The sequence below is a fragment of the Haplochromis burtoni genome, unplaced genomic scaffold (assembly GCF_018398535.1).
Source record: "Haplochromis burtoni strain Fernald_Lab_line unplaced genomic scaffold, NCSU_Asbu1 Contig_67, whole genome shotgun sequence".
Lineage (NCBI taxonomy): Eukaryota > Metazoa > Chordata > Actinopteri > Cichliformes > Cichlidae > Haplochromis > Haplochromis burtoni.
This window is the reverse complement of record NW_024582428.1, coordinates 71,771-95,036: the sequence shown is the minus strand read 5'-3', so window position 1 is coordinate 95,036 and position 23,266 is coordinate 71,771. Positions and strand designations below refer to the sequence as shown.

Below are 23,266 nucleotides of genomic sequence, written 5' to 3'. Positions count from 1 at the left end.
ATCTCCTCTAATCAGAAGTATTTTTAAGGAGAGAAACTTATAGAATAAAACTCACCCTCTGTTTTTCTTTCCAGAATGTAGCTGCATGGAGATTTTGTCTCAGATGGCTTCCACAGCACCAGGGCTGTGTTGTTATAAGTCTGAGGAACTTCAGGGGTCCCTGGTCGTTTGGGGACACCTTCATTGGATGAAGATAAAAAAAAAGAGTTGGAATTTAAGGAAAGAGGAAAACAACAAGTAATGTAAGTATACACTGTAAGGACTGCCAATTATCCTAGTAAGGATTCACAAATACCTACACATAAGAAATTGCAGGGAAATCTATTTGTGTTTAAAAGAAGAAAAATAAAATAGTGACCAATATACTGAATTTTTAAATCACCAAATATCGGTATCAGTCTTACAAATCGTATATCAGCAGGCATGCACCAACAGACTAATGAACTGAGATGAACTGAACTAACTAAAGAAATGAGCCTTTCAAGCACTCAAAGTGGGCAATGTTGAAACTACATGGGAGGCATAAGCAAGAATAATATTCTGGGGCCTTTACAGTAAATATTCTTACTTACTTACCAAATATCAGTTTTAAGCTACCATATTTCTATAGATATATCATTTTAGTACCTAAACTGTTATCGTTTTGTTGCCTAACTATAGTAGCTTGCAATTAAATAGCTACCATTAGCTTTTAATAGCTAAATATACATAGAATGCTAAAATCCTAACGTGATATTGAAAAATCAATGGTTTTAGCTAAAGGCATATTGCATATTGCATGACTTCCAGTGGACTTGGATTTTGGAGTATGTCACATTGTCTCTACAGAAGCCTTTTTGGTGGCCAAACTATAGGACTATCATCACTTGCTATATGTGGGAAAAAATATTTTTAACTACCATAGCTACTACTGATCATTTTAATTCCATAAAGCAAGACACATGATTTCACAGGTCTGATCCGAGTAGGCTCTTTTAGTTGTTTGTGATTTTACAAGTTTGTGAGTCTTATTTGTCTGAATAAATATATGTGAGCAACTTTCAGTTGTGTTCAAACCTTGGTAAAAGGCGCTACCTGGTGCTAACAGTACTAATCCTTGGTGTTATTGCTGTTCGATTATTAATCATCGCTCACGGGTGGATGTTTTTTTTTCATTGCACTTTACTGCCTTTTGTGTTAGATATTCAATGCTAAAATGTTTTCCTGTTTGATTATTGTTACTTTCTTTTTCTATAAACTGTAGATTTCCTCTGCCATGTTTAATCTTCATCATGGTTGTTGTTTAGTTTATATTAGATTTATGTAACAGATCTGATCACTGACTTATATGAAAATATAAAACAATTCAATTTAATGTTTGAGTTGCAATGAAATGAAACCAAACATGACAGGATAATTTGGTGCTCTATTTTCACAAAACATTTCCTTTTACGATGGCCCACTAACAAGACAATGGAAGGGAGATAAGCTGTCTCAAGTAACACTACACGGCCAAATCTGTAGGAAAACATTCAAAAGCAACTGACTGCACCTGACATCTAAGAAATATACTTTCCACCAAAGCCCCCAAAGTCTCATTTTTTCTGTTGCATTTGTAAGCAGACTGCTGCTCTTAATATAGCCTCTTTGTGGAAAGGCATGATTGAAGTTTAGAGTATGCCCTGCCCCAGTTGGTTTTGATCATCATGTACAAAACTGCAGGGAATACGGTATCATTTACTTTTAATAGGTGATAATTATGAGAAAATCCCAAAAATCCATTAAGTTAATCTACTGTAAAATGAATCCATTGGCAATAATGTTCATTTTAATGTTATTATTCATACCATTCTCAGTGCAATTAAAATTCAATAATGTAAAATGCATCACATTATGAAAATTACTGTATGTCTGGCAGGAAAATGAGCAGCTCTTCCTCTGTAAAGAGTGCTAAGTTCATGTTCTGTTGCTGCTGCAATGTATGGGGCTGGAAATGGTGTACTGGAAAACTGCAGTTCCTCAAATGACCACTTGAGACACTGCTCCAAAAACAAGATCCCCACACACTACCATCTAAAAATGTTCACCTTTACAACTTCTGCAACTTCTAATCAATATATTTAACAGACAGGTACAAAAAACATTTTTAGTCTTTATTGCTAACGTCCCCACTGATGACAATTGCAGGAGAGGGTGGAGAAATATATGTATTTTTTCCATTCTATAAAACAAAAATTTAACTAAAAAGTAAATAGTTATGGAATGTTATGGAACAGACAAGTGACTTACAAGCTATGGAAAGAGTACAGGAGGTAGTAATAGTAGCTATGGGGTTGGATGCTACACATTCGTAAACCCCGGCGTCCTTATAGATGGACTTTCTGATCATTACAAGCTGTCTTCCATCTGGGTGGGAGATTAGGTTGACTCTGTCATCCACCTCCAGTGGTTTCCGATCTAGAATACACAAAAGCATTAACGAATTATCTGCACTATTTACATTATTTTGATAATTGATAAAGCTACCTTTCATCCATGTAATTTGTGGTTGTGGGCTACCAGCTGGAAGGCAGCTAAGAGTGACAGGTTCCCCCTCCAGCAGGACGTGGTCTTTCAATTTGATGTGAAACACTGGAGCAAAATCTGAAGCAGAGCGGACAAACTGTTGGCTTTTTGCCTCTTCTTTGGGGACGCTTGAGGGCAAATCAGATTGGGAAGGCATTTTGTCTTTCTTGCCCCTTGTCAAACCCCACCTGTCCCACCGTGACCTTCTCTCACTCTCAGAATGGATGCTAGAAGTGGATTCAACTGATTCCTTAGACCCTGAGGCACCAGTTTGTTTTGCTAGCTGATTCTCAGGGATTCCCATTCCTTTGAGTCCGCGGCCCTCAGACTGAGAGTGACGGTGGCGGGTAAACAGGGGTGTGCGCTTTCCCTCTGAATCTCCTTTTCTCTCTTCAGACTGACTGCGTATTTTTGCAGATATTCCTGCCACTTTGTTCTCAAACCTCTGTTTCATTGCCAGGACAGGAGAGTCTGTGACCTTGTGTAAATCCCCTTGAGCCAGCTCTTTCTCTGTGTCTTTATTGTTCCTCTCCTCTGACTGAGTCCTTAGTTTGGCAGAGATTCCTGCCACTTTGGACTCAAACTTACGCCTCATGGCAGATACAGACGACTGCTCAGCTTTTCCTTGCTCCCTGTCATCCACATTCTTCTGTGTCCCTCCACCATTCAGTTCCTTTGTATCCAAAGACTTACTGCGACCAACAGCCCAAGACACTCTCTTGTTTTTAGCCGTTTCCTGCACATTGGATTGCTTATCTTCTTGTGATTTCTGAACCTTCTTCTCAGTGGATGGTGACCTCTTGGCCCGCAAGGAAAACCTTCCAATTAAACCAAGGCCTGTTTCTTGGTCATCTCTTCTTAAATCTTGAACAGATTTCGATTTCTCCTTAAGTCCTGACGATACCATTTCTAGAGGCGCCCCTCTTGGTGCAGGCCTATAAATCTCTTCAGCCCCCTCATTTGCTTTTCTACTTAATACAGGCGATTTCTCCTCTGATTTGTTTCTGGTGAGTTTTTTGAGGCCACGGGTCAAAGACGATTCTCGCTTTTTAAACCTCGCTTCAAAGAGCTCCTCTGAGTCAATGTCTTTGATGTCTGTTCTGAGAATAAGCTGGCGAGGGATGGAAGGAAGGTCTGGGTTTGATGAAGAAGAGACAGAACCTGGAGATCGCTCAGGTGTTGCTACTTTGGCAAATACTGCTGGATGTTCCGGGGATGAAGATGCATCTGCAGACTTTGTTTTGGCTATAGTAGAAGGATCCTTGGATTGGGGTTTGTCAGATGTTTGAGACTGCCCTGCACATGATACTTCTTCACTACTCTGTGACATTTCCTTGTCTTTCACATTCTGCTTGCTGATATGTAATGCCTGGTTTTCTTTCCTCTCTTCTTCATCCTCCTCCTCCTCTATTATTATTATAGGAGTAATAACAGAAGGATACGCATAATCACATTCTTCTTTGTCTGCCCCTTCTATTTTGGATTTGGTCCTTTTTTCTTTCATCCCTTCTTCCTCACCAAGTTCGCTCATATGTTTTTCCTGTTGGTTTGGTCTTCCCTGTGCTGTGGTTGAGGCAGACTCCGCTTTTGTGTCTTCTGTTAGTGCAGACATTGAGGTTGCCTCCTGGAGCTTCTTCCCTACTATGCTAGAACTACCCACAGATGGTATCTCTAAGGGGGCTCCAAACCTTCTGTGCAGGGGCATGGGCTCAGAATCCCCCTGAGTGAAAGAGGTACTTTTGCGAAAAACTTTAGTCTTTGGCGTGTCTTCTCCTGGACTCTCAGAGGAAGCTGCTCTGACGAGTGTTGACGGCCCAGTTCTTGATCTCCTCAAATTCCGATCAAGGGATCCTGTTTGCCTCTCATCTTCAATGCCGAGTGTTTCAAAAAGGGGCCCTCGAAGGCCACTCATATTTTTGTCCACGTTTCCTCCCCTGAGCAGCCGTTGTCTCATCAGTTCCAGTTTTAGGGCGTAATCCTCCTGGCTTAACTTTGTAGCCCCAGGGCTTGGACTGCGATTGGGTAGTTCCATGGAAACAGCCTTTTTCAAACTCTTGTTTCTTTCTTCTGATTCCTTTTCTGCACTTTCTTCTTCTGGGTCAATGTGGAGAAGCAGCGCTGAATCGGCAGAACTCCCCCTCCTCATTGTAGACCGCCTGGCTTTTGTCTGGGATTCGTCTGACTCCACACTTGATCCTTTTTTCAAGGGAGCTCGTTTTATATTTTCTGTTTGCGCCTCATTTGGGGTTATGTCTTCATCTTTTATGCATTTAGTAGCCCCTCCTCTATTATTTGCACCTATGCTTTCCTTTTTCCTTGTCCCATCTGCAATGAAACCGTGCCGTCCCGTGACATCTTCATCCCCTGGGATCTCATTGAGGGAGACCCTGGAACCCGAGAAAACCATGGACAGTGGCATAGGAATAAAGGGAAGCTCATCCACATCTGCATCTGAATCAGACGAAGAGGAGGGTGGCGGGGAGCCTTCTTTTAAATGCCGGGCCACAGCAATGAAGACATGGCTGCTTGAGTCATCTAGGAGCTCAGGGATGGACCGCATCACCATTTTGGATTTATAGCTGATGAGGGAACGCTGAAATAGTTAGCAGAGGATTTTGTAGGATTAGTCTCTAATCTAAGTACGCCCCTGTTTCCAAAACTCTGTATAAAGTGTGAATAAAAGCAGAGTGCAAATCATTTTAACCACTTATTTAACTGTAAACCAAAGAGCGACCGAAGAATCTAAAAGCCTCAGGTTGCATGTTAAATGTCAAAGTTCATGAGAGTACAATTAGAAAAAAATGAACAAGTATCGCCTTTTTGGAAGGGCTTCTAGGAGAAAACCTCTTATCTCTCAAAAGAACATGACAGCATGGTTTAGGTTTGTAAAGCTGGATCTGAACAAACCCCAAGACTTCTGGAACAATGTCATTTGGACAGACAAGACCAAAGTGGAGATGTTCGTCCATAAAGCACAGCATCATGTTTGGAGAAACATGATAAATCTATTCAAAAACAAGCCTCAATCCCTCAGCAGGAATCAGCCTGTGGTGTCTTTATGCATTTCACCCTGATTTCCAAATGCTAAATGAACGTTTTGTCGTCTGTTACCTGCCATCGCCTTCGAGCCAAAACTTGTTTTAGCATAGCTGTGCTGATGCTTTTGTTTGTTGGTGACTGCAAGACAAAACAATAGGTGGGAGCACTATTAACAGAGACATAACTACATCTCATGAATCAGTGACACAGTCGGCAGGATGGTAGATGTTCCAGTGATAGCTCACCTTGAACCAAGGATGACGAAGGCACTCGATGGCACTTGCCCTCCTAGGTTTGGGACACAGTTACAGTTCAGACATGTTTAATCTGTGAACTGTAGCACAGTTGCATCATATACAGTATTTTTATGGTACAAAACTAAGAGGCATCAAAATGCTTACAGTCTGTCCACCACCAAAAGCTTGATGACAAATCCTTTTGCTTCTTTGCAGAGGTCAGAAAACATGCTCTCCTCAAACGCCACATTGTAGTTCCTGATGTTTAAAGCAGTGGCTTTGTCATTCTCGCCCGCAAAAGGTGACACGCCGGTCAGGCTAAAGCAAAAAAAGAACAGGTGTTTTATTTAGCAAGATGTCAGATTGACTGATTGGGTTTAAATACACACATGCTGTGAAGAAGAAAAAAACGTACCAGAGGTAAGTGATGACACCAACAGGCCTGTGGGAGAGCAGGACACATACGTGACTTGGAATTTGAAGAGCAACATAAAAGCACAGATAAACACAGAAATTTGATGGACTTGCAGATAACTGTGAGTGTATATAGTGCCTGCTGTGCCTAGTCACTTCTCCATGCCAGGGAACAGGTGGCTGACCATATGTCTGTTGCTGTGGAAACTGGAGTTTGGTTAACAATCTCTGGAGCGACATATTCTGGTGTGCCGTATTTGCAGTAGTGCTCCTCTGAAGTCTCCAATTTAATGGCATTCCCGAAGTCGCAAATGCGGATCTGATCACTCCCTGGACTTGCCATCAAAATATTTTCTGGCTAGAGGGGATGTGTACAAAAACAACAACATTAGGACTCATAAAAGGTCAATCAAATCTGATACAGTGCTTGTGGTGGGACAGATGGATACCTTTATGTCGAGGTGAGCTATATTTTTTTGGTGGAGATAGCGAAGACCCTCCAAAACCTGCTGAACACTGTTGCGGATCTGTAGCATGAAACACAACAGGAGTGAATCCTGAAAGGCACGTTACATAATGAAAGCGCAGTGCAGTCAGCAGAAAGACACAAACCTGCAGTTCCATGACTGTTGTTTTCTTGGCCATTCTTTCCAGCAACTCCTCGTGACATCTTTGTACAAGAGTTAAGAAAAAAGAAAAACAAAGCTGCTGCTGCTGCTGCAGCTACTTGATTGCATAGTCTGACTGGTAGGTGCATGAGAAATGAATTATAAATGAGCAAAACTCCCCCACACTCTATCTCTTGCTAATTCCTCTCAGCAGCGATGAGTCAGAGAGAAAAAGCTCGGCTGCTTCATTCATGCCTCCGGGGGGTACGGGGGGACTTTAGGATTAATGCTGTGCATCTTGTACTTGAGATGCATTTAAGTGCACTTTTGTTTGACAATGTAGAAGATAAAATGTGAATCGGAGATGCAGGAGGAAAAAACATTTTTCTGTAAAACGTAGATTACAGATTTCACTGTATGTTCTAGTGAAAGGATACAAATCTGTGATAAGCACCACCACGTTCTTCTTCTCAAAGGCGTCATGGAAGTAGAGAATCCTCTCGTTATCCAGCTCAGACAGAAGCTCCATCTCTCTGAGAGCCAAGGCTTTCCTATTTCCGTGAGCAGAAATGAATTTGGCAGCAAACTCGGTCTTTCCGTTCTTGCGAGTTACTCTCTTCACATAGGAGTAGGCCCCCCTGCACCCACAAACACAAAGTGATGACATTAATGGTTTTGTACATGCCAGCCGTGTTGGTTTTTTTATCCATTTGTTTTCAAGACTGATTTCTCTTTGATAGAAGTAAGATAGAAGTAAATTATAAATATTATTATTATTATGACAGTAATTAAGGGCCAGATTTACTAAGCAGGGCAAAATTGTACTGAGCACAATCCTCGGGTCGCTTTGTACACTTAAATATTCTCCTCCCTGTACTATGTGCTAGTGAAATATGGGTCAGTTGCAAAACTTCCCAGTTGCCACCTCTACCATGCGATCCTGTCATTGCGCTCTCTTTGTAAATGCCAATTGTACATTTCTTACACAAACCCAGTTTGTTCTGGCGCAATGCGTTAGTAAAGTTGGGCTGAGTATGGTGGAAATTCGTTTTAGACCATTATCAGTTTACACATGTAACCACACTTATTACGGATACGTGTGGGTCATGGAGCGACATCTATAGATATAGATGCGAGTATGCCTGCCAGTATTGCTTCAGTTCATTGAGGTGTTGTTTTAAGCCTGAGGGCTGGACTTCTTCCTTCTGTTTGGCAGACTTGCTGTTGTAGATTTGCTGCTGAGCTTGAGGTTTGGACTGATGTCCTCACATCTCTAGACTCTAGGCATAAAGAGGAGTTCATGCAAGGTGCCCAAGTCCTGTGGCTGCAAAACAAGCCCAAATCATCACCCCTCCACCAATGTGCTGACAGTTGGTATGAGGTGCTATGCTGCATTTGGTTTTCTCCAAAATTCAGTGCATTGTGACCAAATATTTCCACTTCAGTCCCATCTGTCCAAAGCACATTGTTCCAGAAATCTGGTGGTTTGTTCAGATGCAACTTTGCAAACCTAAGCTGTGCTACCACGTTGTTTTCAGAGAGAACCTTTTCACCCATGCAGGCCATTCCAACAACCTATGTTTTGGTCAGTCTTTTTGTAATTGTACTATATAACTGATTTTCACAGGACTCTCTGTCTCTGTCTCTCATGTCATTTCTTTTCATATTGTACATTTAGTTTTAATTATATATATCATATTATACATATATTACACACACACCACATCTGTTCTGATATATTATTGCGTAAATTATTATATATATATACTATATATATACATCAACCACTGACAGATGTCGACACACACAAACACACACACACACACACACCAAATACTGTATGTATATATATTATTAATATATATATATATATATACACCTTGATAATAGGTCCCTTTAATGACTAATTTCCTTTCCCTCCACTTTATTAATAAATTCTTCTTTGTGAGAACAATGGAAAGACAAATGGAGGGGCAATAGTCATTGTATAATTAACTTTCATTCTCCTTAGGCACTCTTCTGTGATATTTGGGAGAAGGACTCATAATCTGAACTCCATTACTGGGGTACTTGTGCTGTTCACTGGGTGGAAAACAGATTTCTTCATCTGCCTGTTTTGCCATCCCAGTGGCTGTGCAATTCACAGTAAATGCCTGTCTCTAGACCAAAACAAATCATCTGTCGTCGGCTAATGCGTTCACTCCACTCTCGTGGCTGGTGACTCATCTGTCGTTTCTGTCTGCTGTTGTTAAGCAGGTGCAACTAACCCCACCGCCACCCTCCCATCACACACACACACAACCCCTCCGCACCAGCTCCTACCCCTACCTCCCGCCCTCCAGGCCGACCCTGAGCGCTCAAGTAACTATTAACGTCAGTGTCCTCGTCCTCGTCAGGATGTGAGGCAGGAAGAGTGCACACACTCACCTCCCTATCTCTTTGTGGATGTCATAGTAATCTGTCAAACGCCTCATCTTCCTCAGAATGGTTCCCTCATCCTCCATTGGCTCTCCTGCTTCTTTTTGCTCTGGAGAAAAGCATCAACATAGGCATCTTTATTGGCTTTGTGTGTATGGATGTGTGTGTGAGTGTGTGTGTGGGGGGTGCACACACTGATATGTGGGTGTATTTATGTGCCAGCTCAGAGACAGATGGCTTCACATTGTAATTTCAAAACACCTTGTGGTCCCGCCCATATGGTGCGGATTCAGAGGAGCAATTTTCAACAACAGCTAGCCTTTATTAGCGATTCTAAGCAGTAAATATCATCAGCAAATGGGGTAAAAATCTGTTAGCACAATACTTTTGAATATGAAATTTTTCAACTTTACACATTCCTAATCTTTTCAACTACTGTAAGAATATCGCTGAACTGCAGACCTGTATGAACTGTGAGCTCGGCCTTGCAGGAGTTGGACCCGGCCAGGTTCTTGGCAGTGCAGGTGTACACGCCGGAGTGATGGGGCTGAGCGTTGAGGACGACAAGTGAATACTCTGGGTCGTCGTAAACAAATGTGAAGTGGCTGCTCTCCGAGAGGAGCGCATCATCCTGCAGCAGATCAATCAGCTATTAGCATTCACCTAAAAAAATATCATCTGAGTATTCAGTTGAGTTGAGTTGAGTTATAGTCTAATGTTGGATGTACTACCTTAAACCACAGAATATCCGGATCTGGCTTTCCTTCGACCACAACAGCCAGATGACATGTTTCCCCGACTTGCACATCTACGTCCTCCATTATGGTCTCAAATTTGGGAGGCACTGCAGGAAAATTAGGAGGAAAAAAGAAGCTCATCTCTAAGGTGGAGAAGCACTATGGACCGCACATACAGAGTACATTTTATTGTGTTGTGGCCATTTTTATTGAATTCTAATGAATCATAATTTGTATCCATTATTGTTTTTTCTTTAAAACAGTAAAAATATGCTTAAGCTAGTTTTGCTATTTAAATCTGTAATTAATTTTACTTTTGGAAAAGTCGGAAGTGCTTTCTGAAACAAACCACCTGTTGCCCCCCATGGCCTTTTTTTGGAGTATGGTTTTTTTGGGGAACTTAAAAGGCCTTGACAGACAGGTCTCGCTGTTGTTCAATCTTCCTTTGGGCACTAAATGAATATAAAAGCTGATGTTTTTATGCAACAGATCAAATAATAAAGACACACTTTGTCTTGTTGACATAAGTAGAAAGTTGTTTGGATTCTCACTAAAATGCTAAATTTGTCACGTGGTGCGCCTGTCTTGACTGACCTGCCATGGCCAGCTGGAGTGTGCACAGGTCGCTGCCAAACTGGTTGCTGGCCGTGACCACCAGCTGACCGATGTCCGTGCTCCTGACCCTCTGCAGCTTCAGGGTGTGTTGATCATCGTCCGGCATGCTCATCTCGCACATCCCCGGCTTACTGACCAGCACCACGCTCCTCCTGAGGTAAGCGGGTTTCAGAAAAGTTGGGAGAAGGCGACATTTACCAGTTTGCTGCACTGAGTCTTCTTTAACCCAGTAAGAGGAGACCAACTGTTGTAGTTTTGAAAGCCAATTTTTTTGTTTTGATTGTTGCACAGCGTTGTGGGCTTTGCATTATTTAATTTTCTGTGCTTCAAATGTTGGCAGTAGGTGATGAGTCTGGACTGCAGGCAGGCCAGTTTAGCACCCAGACTCTTGTAAAACATGCAGAATGTGTGTCGACTCTGACAAGCTGTATGTCTCGATCAGCATTAAGTACACTAATAGCCCCCTAAAGCCATCATGAAAGCTTTTGAACTGTATATTTAAGTTTTCAGTCTTTAGTATAAGGGCTGCCAAATAAACCCCAAGAAGCTTGGGGTTAATATGATCCAGTTTATGAAACAGACCCTGATGAATGCTATGAAGAAATCGGATGAAAACTTTTTAATGACATCACAAGGACATCACTGGAAGGTTAATAAACTAACTTTTTCCAGGTGACAGCTGCATGCACATGGTTCAGCGTGATGGTGATGTTGGCAGGCTGGTTCTCAACCACGTACACAACTTCTGGCTTGTCCAAAATTATTGGCGCTTTCCTCAAGTACGGTCCTAGAGAAGTCAAAGATATGTTACAAGAAAACAAAGCAAAACTGGTCCTAAAAGTAGATATGATGTCCTTTAAGGTCGATTATCAGCTTAGTGGTAGCATAAGCCTCTTAAACACACTTGATACCTCTGTCCAGCAGCTGGACTAGATCAGTGGCAGGCGATGGCTTGCTAAGCGTCTTCCCAGTGGATGCTAGGACTCTGAAAGCATAGCGGACTCCCTTTGACAGCGAGGTGACGGTGTAGTTTGTCTCCCTCAGGTTTGATGCCACAACAGACCACTGGATGGAGCCCAGAGGCTGCTGCTGGACCACATACACCAAGGAGCCGGCATCTGTAAACACACATGCTCCTTAATTACTTGGTGGCAAAGACACAATTAAGCGGTGCTAAAAATGCTGTATTTTTTCTCCCCTCGAAGGGAGAGAGTATGTAATCAGTTCAGTTTGTTTGTTTGTTAGCAGTCTATCATCCACAGTTTTCAAGACATCGTTTTTAAATTGTGTGTGATGGGAGATATCAATACCAGCTCAAGCTGTATCAGTAAAAACTGATTTATTACCCACAGTTTTTTATGCATCATCTTCAAACTTCACAATAATATACTAGGCCTGAGGTCACACTGGGACCAAGGCTGGCTACATATTTCACCTAGACCTTGATTGTTAGCGCCCAAGGTCAAAACTGACCTTTTCAGGAAACCATATCAAGTAATAATAATAATAATGGATTGGATTTATATAGCGCTTTTCAAGGCACCCAAAGCACTTTACAATGCCACTATTCATTCACTGGTGAGGGCAAGCTACAGTTGTAGCCAGAGCTGCCCTGGGGCAGACTGACAGAAGCGAGGCTGCCATATCACGCCATCGGCCCCTGTGGCCAACACCAGTAGGCGGTAGGGTAAAGTGTCTTGCTCAAGGACACAACAACCAGGACAGAACCGGCGAACTTTCCGGTTACAGATGCACTTCCCAACCCCCTGAGCCACGGTCGCCCCTTAGTATTATTTCACGTGAAAACGCATGGAGAGAGCTGTACAACACACTTTTCATTTTTTCCAATTTGACACACTACAGCGTCACAGTGATGCCATAAAATCGTGCAAAATGACACACTGCATGACTATATTTTTAAATATTTTAAAGCTTCTAGAAGCCAAGGCTTTGAACCAGTTCTGCTCCAATCATATGGATTTCGAAATGTACCTTAAAGTCATAGGTCAAAGGTTAGAGTCACACGAATTAGGACAAAATTTTAGCTTCAATTGGATCATCTCCAAACTTTAACGCTTTATATAAGTCAGTGGGAGACCTGTCACGGTCCCCGTGTCTCTCTGGTTGGCCCACTCTGGCTACAGGTTTTGTTGTTGTTGTTCGTTTTTGTTTTCTTTGTCTCTCCTCCTCCTCTCTGCCTGGGTGGAGCTCGTTACGGGCTCTCGCTCTTGGCCCACGCACCTGTGTGATTGTGTCCACCTGCTGCTGATCTGGCTGATTTCCCCAGCTGCTATTTAAGGCAGTGGCACAGAGCAGCTCACCGCTGGAACGTTGAATCTCCTGAGTTCGTGCTCTCGGCATTTTCAAAAGAATCTCTTGTATGTATTTTGCTGTGGAACTAACCTTAACTTCTGTGTGTAGATATCCCTCTTCTGGACCAACTCACGGGACATGCCCAAGTGTGGCAGCGTGTGTGGAGTTTTGGAGTGAGTGCAGCTGAAGAGGAGTGCGTGTGTGCGGAGGAGCTGTGGCGGTGACTGTGTGGAAGAGGAAGCGTGTGTGTGGATCCCCTCCCCCTTCTCTCCCTGGAGCCCTGGACCCCCCCTCCCAACTCACTGTACATATATATAGCACTGAGGTGATCCCTGTTGTGAATAAATCTCCTTTTGTTCTCTTAGAAAGAACTGTCTGCGCGTGAGTCCGTTCAGTAGCCATGACAAGACCTAAGCACTTTCTTTGTTCGAGCTCTTTAAACATGATTTTTCCAACACATTATATCCATCCACATGTGTGTCGCACCAGCCTGCAGGTGTGTTATGAACCTACCAAGTGAAGGGTCGAGTCTCTTTGGTGTCTTCCAGCTGAGGGTTATAGTTTTTCCTGTAATGGCCTCAATCACCGGAAGCCCATCAGGAGGATAAGGAACAATATCTGTTTCCAAAAACATACATATATATTTACATATTTCACAATAATATTAGGGAAATTGTGTATCCCGTAATGTATACCATTAAACGGTGTGTATCTATGATTACCTGTAACATACAGATGAGCATAGCAGGCTGCTTTGCCCACTTTGTTGGAGATGACAGCCTTGTAAACACCTCCGTGAGCATGAAAAGCGCTCCGAATGATCAGACTGTGGACATCCCTGTCTGGAGAACAGACACACAGGTTTCTTATTCGCCATCTTTCCCCCACTTTGAACGGCTTATTTTTGTGTGTTTATCTGCTTACACTGAGTCATTTTGCGCTCCTCGCTGTTCTCAATGCGCCTGCTGTTGTGATACCAGGCAATAGTTGGGTATGGCAGGCCCGCCACCTTGCATTTCAGCACCGCCTCCTTCCCTTCAATCACTTCCACATCAGCCAGAGGCTGCACAAAGTCCGGCATGGTCCTCTTCTCCACCTCGTTGTCGAACACTTCAGGTTCCTCTGGGATGGATGGCATCTTCTCCAACTTGGACCTGGAGGAAGAAAAGAACAGGTCGACTTGATTTTATCACACACATTCGCTCCATCTGAGCTATTTTTCTTTGCCCTAGAAAGCAAAAGTGGAACATTTGATTTTTTAAAAATAGTTTTTCTTCTCAAAGCCTTCAAAGAATTAACAATTACACAATTAGGGATGAGATGCAAATAGAAACAAACGGCTTCTCTTACATGTGAGAGGAGATGGCAGCTCGGGGTTCTTGCACGTACAGCTCAGCAGTGCATTCAGACTTTCCGTGAATGTTTTGAGCAACTGCTGTGTAAAATCCTTCTGTGTCACTGCCAACATGGGTGATGACAAGCGAGTGACGACCCCCCTCTTGAAGGATGCGAATGTTATCACTCTCCTCCACTCGTGACTCTGAAAGAACGTTATAAAAGACAAATTAAAAAGTCATTTCTTTGGACAAGCCTAAAAAAACAACAAAATGTAGGAACACCGCACCGCCGCTTTGAGATTCTTACCAAAATGCATCCATGTGACTCTCGGAGCAGGCGATCCGCTCACCTTACAGTCAAACCGTGCCGTGCGTCCTTCGATGACCTCCAGGATGTCCAACTTTCGTGTGAACAGAGGCTCCTTGGATGGCGTGACAATCAGTTTCGCACTCGAGGTCAGCTCCTCTGTAGATGCACATGCGCCCTGTTAGTAAGTGTATCACTGAAATATGTTCAATCACATCTAAAGAAGTTGGAGAACAACCAACCAAAACCTCTCTGGTGGAGAAAAAAACACGAAATGGAAAACCCAGCATAAATATAAGGTGTGATCATAAAAAAAAAACCTTATGTGATTTAAATTTGCCATGTTTCCACCTTCAGGTTAGATTCCTTGGGAAGAAAAGGAGCCAACCAGTTAGATCAGGCCACAGATTATGGGCCACACACATCTTCCCTTTCTGTCACTGTAAATATATTTAATCTCTGAAATATCTTAGTACAAGAAGTGCAATGTCAACAGTATGTCTCAGTCTTTACCTCTCAACCGCAAAAGGCTGATGGCTTACATATTATCGTCACCCCATCAGCCAGTCGGATAAGTAGACGGGCTGCATGGACACCTAAGTTTGTAAATGAGATAACTCAGGAAGGAAGTCACCTAGAATTTTCAAATTCATACCAGTGGTTCAGAGTTTTCTGAGCTTTGAACTTGAGAGTTTTCTGAAAATCTTGTGAATGCAGTAATTCGAGAATATTCAGGATCTTGGATTTTCAAATTGAAACCATAGGCACACCTATTTAAAATCCCTGTGCATAAATTGTTGAAAGATTCTGTAGTGGGTGATGATCTATGATGTGATGATTTATCTTTTACTTTATTCCTGTGTTATTCAGGAGACAGACACTATCTCTACTTTTAAGATTAGGCTTAAAACTTTCCTTTTTGCTAAAGCATATAGTTAGGGCTGGACCAGGTGACCCTGAATCCTCCCTTAGTTATGCCGCAATAGATGTAGGCTGCCGGGGGATTCCCATGATGCATTGAGTTTTTCCTTTCCACTCACTATGTGTTAATAGACCTCTCTGCATTGAATCATATCTGTTATCAATCTCTGTCTCTCTTCCACAGCATGTCTTTTATCCTGTCTTCCTTCTCTCACCCCAACCGGTCGCAGCAGATGGCCGCCCCTCCCTGAGCCTGGTTCTGCCGGAGGTTTCTTCCTGTTAAAAGGGAGTTTTTCCTTCCCACTGTTGCCAAAGTGCTTGCTCATAGGGGGTCATATGATTGTTGGGTTTTTCTCTGTATCTATGAAGCGCCTTGAGGCGACTTATGTTGTGATTTGGAGCTATATAAATAAAATTGAATTGAATTGAATTGAATTATGTGGGCTTGGGGAGGTCTTTATCAGGAGAAAAAAAGTACAATTTATGAAAATACAGTTAAAATTCCAAAATGTAAGCTAAAATGTAAGATGTCCCATGAGTCTTTGTAGGCCCAGTTGCAGTCCTGGGGCTTTATGTTTGACACCCCTGAATTATATCGTTTTAGGGAAGAGGAAGAAGGCACAAGCCACATTTGTGAAACGAGGCCAGTGTGACAGAAGAACTCTGTACTGTGCCTCTCTAAAACTATCTGGGGGAAACAATCATTGAGGTTAAAATCCCAGATTTGTACAGATGATTTAAAAAGAGCAGCAGCACCAGAAGATGGCTTTGAAGGGGAAATTTGCACAGGTTTTTAGTTAGACTGAAAATTTATGATCACACCTCATCTTCTGTTCAGCAACAGGGACAGCACTGCTTATGATTCACCTTTGGCAGTGCTCAGCTTGCAAGTATATGTCCCACTGTCGTCTTCATGTACTGAATTTAGCATGAGACGGCACCTATAGCATAAAGAAAAATAAATGAATGAATTTTTTTTTATGACACCAAAAATCTGTCAGATAATAAAATGTGCTGCAGTGACAGCAACATGCGGTGGACCTACCTCTTTCCGTCAAAGTGCATCTTACAGTTGAGCAGTGCAGGCTGGATCAGCTTCCCCCTGGACAGCCAGTCCACGTCCACATCTGGAGGTCCCGTGATGTGACACTCAAACACGGCTGATTCTCCAGCCCTCACTGCTGCGTCTTTTATCTCCCTGGTGATCGTCAACGCCGTTTGTGCTGCAGCGGTTGATTAAAAGAAAAAGAAAACAGCACAAATAGAGCATATATAAGGAAGAACGACAAGATACGGTATGACTAAACATTCAGTTCAGTTTCTCATCACCTACCTCTGACCTCCAGTCTGCACTCTGCCTGTTTGCTTCCATACTCGTTGATGATCCTGCAAGCATACAGCCCTGCATCTGACCTCTGAGCCGAGCCGATCCTCATTTCACTGGTGCCATCTTCCATCTCTCGCACAGTGAAGTGCCCTGCTGTCTTCACCGAGACTCTGTCCTTCAGCCTGGGTCAGTATAAAGCGGCTGTCAGAATCATTTATGCTCAGGCGCGTAATGGAGAGGTGTTTGTGTGAGACAGTTAGTGACCTTGATTGTGATAAAAGCTTCAGGTTTCTCCTGAGATGTCTAGCTGCAATAAAACCTTGAGGGGAAAAAAAGATGTCTTACCAGTAAACCATGGGTTTGGGCTGGCCTCTGGCTTTCACTGACATGACAACATCTTGACCCTCGGTTACCGCCTGGTCACATGGTGCCACCTGTTAAAGAATGTAAACATGATTACCTATAAAGGCTTTTAAGGTTAATCTCTAAGCTTTGCTCCAGTTTTATCAGATTGAAAGTAAAATCACATTACGACCGTGCCCAGAATGACTGCAGCTATCGAGTAATGCTGCGATGAAGCAAGTGGAGTCATGGTATGAAATGCAAAAGGATATGTCCATGGAGATTGCCATTTTGCTACTAGGACAATGAATATTGCAGGACAGTGTGATCTTAAGATCGGAGAACAATCAAAAGAAGATTCATATTTCCATGTGCAGTAACTCATATTTTTGTCCGATTGTTTTGGGACCTGCCTGTGGCCCCAATACCTGTGTACCTGGAAAACAAGACAGAGTGTGCAGCAACACCTCACACGGAAGAGAGTTGCCATTAATGACAACAGACAATTGTTTCTTCTTTTTCTTTCTTTTTTTTTTAAGTTAAATGCGGTGAAATCCAATGGATGGCTCTGGATTTGGGGGTTGCCAGAGGAACAGTACTTGTCTGACGGCACTGTGCCAAGTGAAAAGTTTGTTGGAGGCGGGAATAGGGTTCGGGATTGTTTTTCAGGAGTTGGGCCAGCAGGGTTACTTCCTGTGAAAGGAACTCTTAATGGTTCAACATAACGAGACATTAGTGACAATTTTATCCTCCTAACTTTGTGGGAACAGTTTGCAGCTGGATCCTTCCTTCCTGCACAAAGCAAGGTCCATAAAGACACCAATAAGCGAGTTTGGTGTAGAAGAACTTGACTGGCCTTCACAGAGTCCTGACATCAACCTGATAGAACACCTTTGAGATTAATTAAAGTGGAGACTGCGAGCCAGGCCTTCTGGTCCAACATCAGTGTCTGACCTCACAAATGTGCTTCTGGAAGAATTCCCATAAACACTCCTAAAGGTTGTGGAAAACCTTCCCAGAAGAATTGAAGCTGTTAGAGCTGCAAAGAGTTGATCAAATTATCAAAATAAACCCTAAGGATTAAGAACAGGATGTCATTCAAATTCATATGCAAGCGAATACTTTTGGCAATACATCACAACAATGTGATTGGTCACTTGCAGTGTTGAACCTGGACCAACATTAATTATGATGATTCGGGAAAGACAACGAAATGGGGATATCAGAGACATCGACTATGACGCTGCGCTTGTTATTTAAAGAAAAAATCATAAGGAGCTTTTATACTTTTACCTGAAATGAGGGAGGCTCTTTTAAATGGTAAGGAAGTGAGCCTCCGACCTCCATCACCTCCTCCTGAGGACTCAGGTACTCCTCATCTGACTGGATTGGACTGCTGATTTCCAGAGATACAGCAGATTTCCCACATTGCGTGTGGGTCGGCTCTGGAAGAACAAGATATCAGACACAAATATAATAGAATTACAAGCATACTACCGCCGTGTCCAATTCATTTTTATTTGAGTTCACAAAAAAGTCGATTCTGATTTACACACGTCTTAATTTAAGTAATTGAGTGCAAAGCCTTTTGAAATATGGTTAACATGGCACTGGCATAGCTCATTATGTTTACGGTCTTTTTTTTGCTTTGCTGGTGTTGATCTTTGCCAAAATGAGCACTTGGCAACACAAAGCAGTGGGTTAGACACAAGTGGGCCACATGCACCCCCACACACTGAGCACAGGGACCATCTGAATTGACCATAAGCGAACTGATAACGAATTAATCCCATAATCCCTGACCCAATCATTCACTCATTCCCACGAGTTCTAGATCAGACACTGTGTCTGGACCCTGGCAGTCTGGACTACAGTCAGACTCAACTCACAGCTGCGGGAAGAAATATAAAGAGCTGCCTCTCTCTTTCTGTCTCTCCTTCTTCTTTTGTTGCCTTCGTTTTCGTGTCAGCATTTCACAATCTTTGCAAAGCCTAAGACCTCACATATCTGGCACGACTAGATAACGTTGCGAGTGAAAATGAATAAAATCAATTACCCAAGTAGAATAAAGACATGTCCCCCCCTTTCAGATGGCAGAACAGTGGACTGATAGGTATTTTGCATGACATTCAACTGTGCAAAATAAAGGGAAAGTGGGTCATCATCTGCAAGGGAAAGGCAGGCTTGGTCGCATATACAGATGGAAAGAAATGCACCGAAAGCCATATATGGAAAAGCTGACTAATAGTAATGAAACACGATAAAAAAAACACTGTTTATGCCAAATTATTAAGCAACGTAGGTGGATATTCTGTTGCGCTTATAGCATTAAAAAAAGGAGGGGGGATAAAAACAACAAAATAACCTACCTAGAGTCACATCTCTGAGCGGCGTCTGTGCACCAGGGGATAACTCCCCAGAGTATTTATGTAAACCTGCCAACTCTTACACAACTCCCGAACAGTGTGAGCCGACCAACTTTCCTCCACCCTGTCCTCCTGCTTCCCATCACTGTTACGCCTTTATTCTCTTACACTCCTGACATCCCGGGCTGATGAAAAAGGTGAATATTTTAAAAGTTTATTAAAGCTTAGGTTTAAAGACTCCACTGAGTCACAAAGCTGTGGCTCTTCAACTTCTTTGATTTTTTTTAATGCAAAAATGACAATAGGCCTGTGTTATGTTCTCGCATATTTCTTTGAAGCCAGTAAATCAATCTCGCCCACTATTTTGGCTTGTCGTGGCAACAATCTACACACTTCTCGGCTAAAATGACTCACATAATCTCCCGCCACTTTCTGGCAGCTCCATCCCCAAGCCCTGTAGCGTGAAATCTGAAGTGATGAAAAACTCCACGATTACAGCTGTAATCTCGAGCGGGGACATAAAGCAGACGGCAATTACCCGAGAGAACAAGAGGCCTTCTAAAAATACTCCTGCAAAGTTAGACTCCGCTGGCCTAATATGGCAACAGAGGCCCGCGTGCTGCTGTCGGAAAAGCACCAGGGTGAGCGCTCGCATTTGTTGACAAAACTGTGAAGAGGGGAAAGTTGCATTTGCATGAGGCCGAACCAGCACTGCTGGGAGCTTCTCTCATGCACAGCGTAGTATAAACACCCGTCCACTGCAGGCGCTTATATTTTTCTTTTTTTGCCTGATTTTGAATGCCACGGCTGCCTTTGAGGCTCAGGAGACCTTTGTGTGACGGGGGCAGGTCTGCGTTTTGAATTCATGCCGAGGGGGAGCTCGGTGCCTTCAAGAATTAATGGGTTGCCATGGCAACTATCGCTGCGAGGAGCCCCGGTCGGGATGCTGAGCTCCAGCGGGCCTTTGTAGTCATTAAGACAGAATGTCAGGCGGAGGAGGGCTGGCAGCGGATTAAAGTGTGAGTCAACATGTTTGAGAACAGCATCGTTTTTATGTTCCCCCCGGTGTCGCTCTCTTCATTTAAAATTTGTGCTGGTAAAATGTGTCACCATGTCTAACTGCAAAACAAGAAAGCAGTAGAGGTGGGCGGATACATGTAACTATCGATACGCTGGTATTGGTACTGGATAAATACTAGTGCGATAGGATGGATACTTTGTTTCTGTCCTTCTAAGTTCAGTATCTACTGAAAAGTGTTAAATAAATTTAATATTTTTGGAAGATGGCTCATCTCATAAATCATGACACACTGCTCACCCCCATAAAAGCTGCCTTTATAGGTTAAAATTATCGGTATCTGTATTGGTATTGGCAATACAGGCTGTATATTTACTTGGTAATCGAATTGATACCAATATTTCAAGTATCGCACAGGGCTTGAAAGCAGGCTCTGGCCCAGCCTCACCTGACTGAATGTAGAGTGTCGCACTGCATGACGCTCTGCCCGCTGCGTTGACAGCCGTGGCGCAATATGACCCCGCATTGCTCAGCCTCATCTCCTTTATCACCAGACTATGCTTCTCGCCCTCAGCTTTAACCACATGGAACGCGTCACACCGGATCTCCACATTATTCTTCCTCCATGTCACTGAGAAGGCAGAGAGAGAGAAAACACAAACACTGAAAAACTGATATGGAAGAAGTCAGATTGCAAACATGTGAAAGGATAAGGCTCATTGATTTGGTTTATGAGAGTTTCACTTAAAATTGACCAGATTTCATAAGACTATGTGTGCAAGAAATCGCTTTATACGGCACTTAACAGAAAACAGTCTCCTTACTGAATTCAAAAAAGAAAATTATAGAAAATGGGGATGTTAAAATGGTGACTTGTCTTCAGCTGTTACCAGTAGGGGTTGGGCTGCCAGTGATGATGCATTGCAGTGTGACCTCAGAGGCGCTGGGTGCGGTGGTGTCTTCAAGAGGCTTCTCAAACCTCGGGGCCTCAGCTGGCTCATCATCAGCAGACAGGTAAGAGTCATCGGAAGAACTGCCTGTGAATTAGAGGGACGGTCAGAGTGTTTTCTGTGCAGCTGCCGGTGCTCTATTACCTGCTTTAGAAAAATGGGTCAGACTCCAAATTAAGGCATTGGGCTAGTTTCCTTTTACGGATCCCCATGATGAAAAGAGTTTCATTAGTGAGTCTGGGCCCGGCAGCAATTCTTGGTTTGATTAATTTTCCATGGTGGACAACATAATATATAATATATATATATATATATATATATATATATATATAAGTTCAACCTTTTTGATCATTCCTTTTTAGTTTGTAATCTGTATTTTTTATTTCTATGTGCATGTTTTTCTTATTCGGGGACTTACAGCCTAGCAAAGGTAATACATCTCCAATAAGTTCTTTTTGTGTTTCAGATCTTAAAGCCACAAATGAGGCACAAAAATGCAAAAGTTGTTAAAATGGGACGCAAACAAACACCCAATATTACTTTACGTTCTTTAAGAGTGAAGTCACAACCCTAAAAAGTCTATTTCTCTGACCCCTGGTAGTTAAACTTATCATTTTTCATAGGGGTAGTGTTGTGTGTGTAGGTCCTGATCTTTTTACAGTTTAAATTGTTTGTTTGTTTTTTAATAATCTCACTCAGTGGTGGTCAAAGGTGAAACAGAACAAAAACCTTTAATCAGATATGATAGCAAAACTTTTTAGCTTAGGGCTAAGGGAGTTATTTAATCTCTTAAGATCCACCAGCTTCCTAGTGCTCTTTTGTTAGGGTTATGGTTGTCATTATGTTCCCTTCTACCACTTTGTCTAGATATTTTATTTTATTTGACCTGATAAATGGGAACATTTATGAAAATAGTACTGTAAGCCTGGCAACTTGGTAGACTTGGTAGTTGAGCAGAAATCCATGGATAAAGCCTCAAAGACTTCTAAAGGGACAACAAAAGGTGGTTGTATTTGTTTTGTTATTTGTGTAAAGAAACGAACTGGACAAAAGTTGGGTCACTCAAGCCACAGGCAGGAACCTAATGGCTCCCAAAATGATTAAAGTGTTCATCCAGTTCCAGACTCTCATCTGCGATGGATGCTGCTTGGATTTTTTACAAACACGTTTATCTAGAACACTCGTAAAGCATCACCTACCTTCGTCTGCAGACTTCCGTTGAGCAGAACGGCCTTTTTTGCTCTTGTGTACTCTGCCCTCCCTCTCCCTTCCCTCGTTGCTCCTGTGTGGAACACTTTCTGTCTCCATGGGTTCATCCTCCACCAGGATGGTGGGGATGTTCACTTTCATGGCCGGAGATGTCCGCCCCACCTCCGCCTTCCTTCGTTTTAGGAGCGGGCTGATGGAAGGATTGGGTGATGGGGTGAGCAGAGGAGGCTTGGGTGGGAACTGGGGTCCTGGTTCCCTTACAGTTACTGGGGATGCTCTCTTCCCTGTTGGGCCTGGTGATCGGTGGTCCGTCTTGTTGTCCATGTTGGTGTCTCTCTTTGAATCAACTCTGGAGGAGGATGAAGATTTGTGGGATGTGTTAACAAGTGTGTCTTTGTCAGCTGCCAGAGAGCTTTGTAGGGTTTCCCTGCATGCAAAAGATGAGAAAGCTGTTATGTAATATAACAAGTGAGGGAAAAAATATTACATGTCTAAAACTCTTAATTTCCATTAAGTGCTTTGTTGTTGATTTTTAAAAGAAATTTCAAATCCCTCAAACAAAAAT

The 23,266-nt window shown here is 42.7% G+C and overlaps 1 protein-coding gene across 9 annotated transcripts in view; it reads right to left on the bottom strand.

Annotated features, from left to right (window-relative positions):
* The window catches only part of LOC102300534 (striated muscle preferentially expressed protein kinase), a 61,683-nt gene that overhangs the window by 5,823 nt on the left and 32,594 nt on the right, over positions 1-23,266 (bottom strand). For 8 of the 9 annotated variants that reach the window (XM_042221430.1, XM_042221435.1, XM_042221434.1 and 5 more), the window contains 30 exons: positions 22,692-23,128; positions 21,433-21,579; positions 20,991-21,173; positions 18,452-18,603; positions 17,162-17,250; positions 16,823-16,998; positions 16,535-16,712; positions 16,357-16,430; positions 14,569-14,727; positions 14,275-14,464; positions 13,849-14,078; positions 13,647-13,766; positions 13,438-13,542; positions 11,523-11,729; positions 11,275-11,398; positions 10,591-10,763; positions 9,991-10,103; positions 9,722-9,890; positions 9,269-9,368; positions 7,279-7,479; positions 6,846-6,903; positions 6,683-6,760; positions 6,419-6,591; positions 6,235-6,261; positions 5,985-6,137; positions 5,829-5,871; positions 5,656-5,721; positions 2,506-5,137; positions 2,269-2,436; positions 56-178 (listed from right to left, as the gene is read on the bottom strand). In XM_042221430.1, the coding sequence (XP_042077364.1) occupies positions 56-178; positions 2,269-2,436; positions 2,506-5,137; positions 5,656-5,721; positions 5,829-5,871; positions 5,985-6,137; positions 6,235-6,261; positions 6,419-6,591; positions 6,683-6,760; positions 6,846-6,903; positions 7,279-7,479; positions 9,269-9,368; positions 9,722-9,890; positions 9,991-10,103; positions 10,591-10,763; positions 11,275-11,398; positions 11,523-11,729; positions 13,438-13,542; positions 13,647-13,766; positions 13,849-14,078; positions 14,275-14,464; positions 14,569-14,727; positions 16,357-16,430; positions 16,535-16,712; positions 16,823-16,998; positions 17,162-17,250; positions 18,452-18,603; positions 20,991-21,173; positions 21,433-21,579; positions 22,692-23,128 (6,848 nt within the window). The remainder of the gene's footprint in view (positions 1-55; positions 179-2,268; positions 2,437-2,505; positions 5,138-5,655; positions 5,722-5,828; positions 5,872-5,984; positions 6,138-6,234; positions 6,262-6,418; positions 6,592-6,682; positions 6,761-6,845; positions 6,904-7,278; positions 7,480-9,268; positions 9,369-9,721; positions 9,891-9,990; positions 10,104-10,590; positions 10,764-11,274; positions 11,399-11,522; positions 11,730-13,437; positions 13,543-13,646; positions 13,767-13,848; positions 14,079-14,274; positions 14,465-14,568; positions 14,728-16,356; positions 16,431-16,534; positions 16,713-16,822; positions 16,999-17,161; positions 17,251-18,451; positions 18,604-20,990; positions 21,174-21,432; positions 21,580-22,691; positions 23,129-23,266) is intronic. The other variant, XM_042221431.1, reaches the window with a different exon arrangement.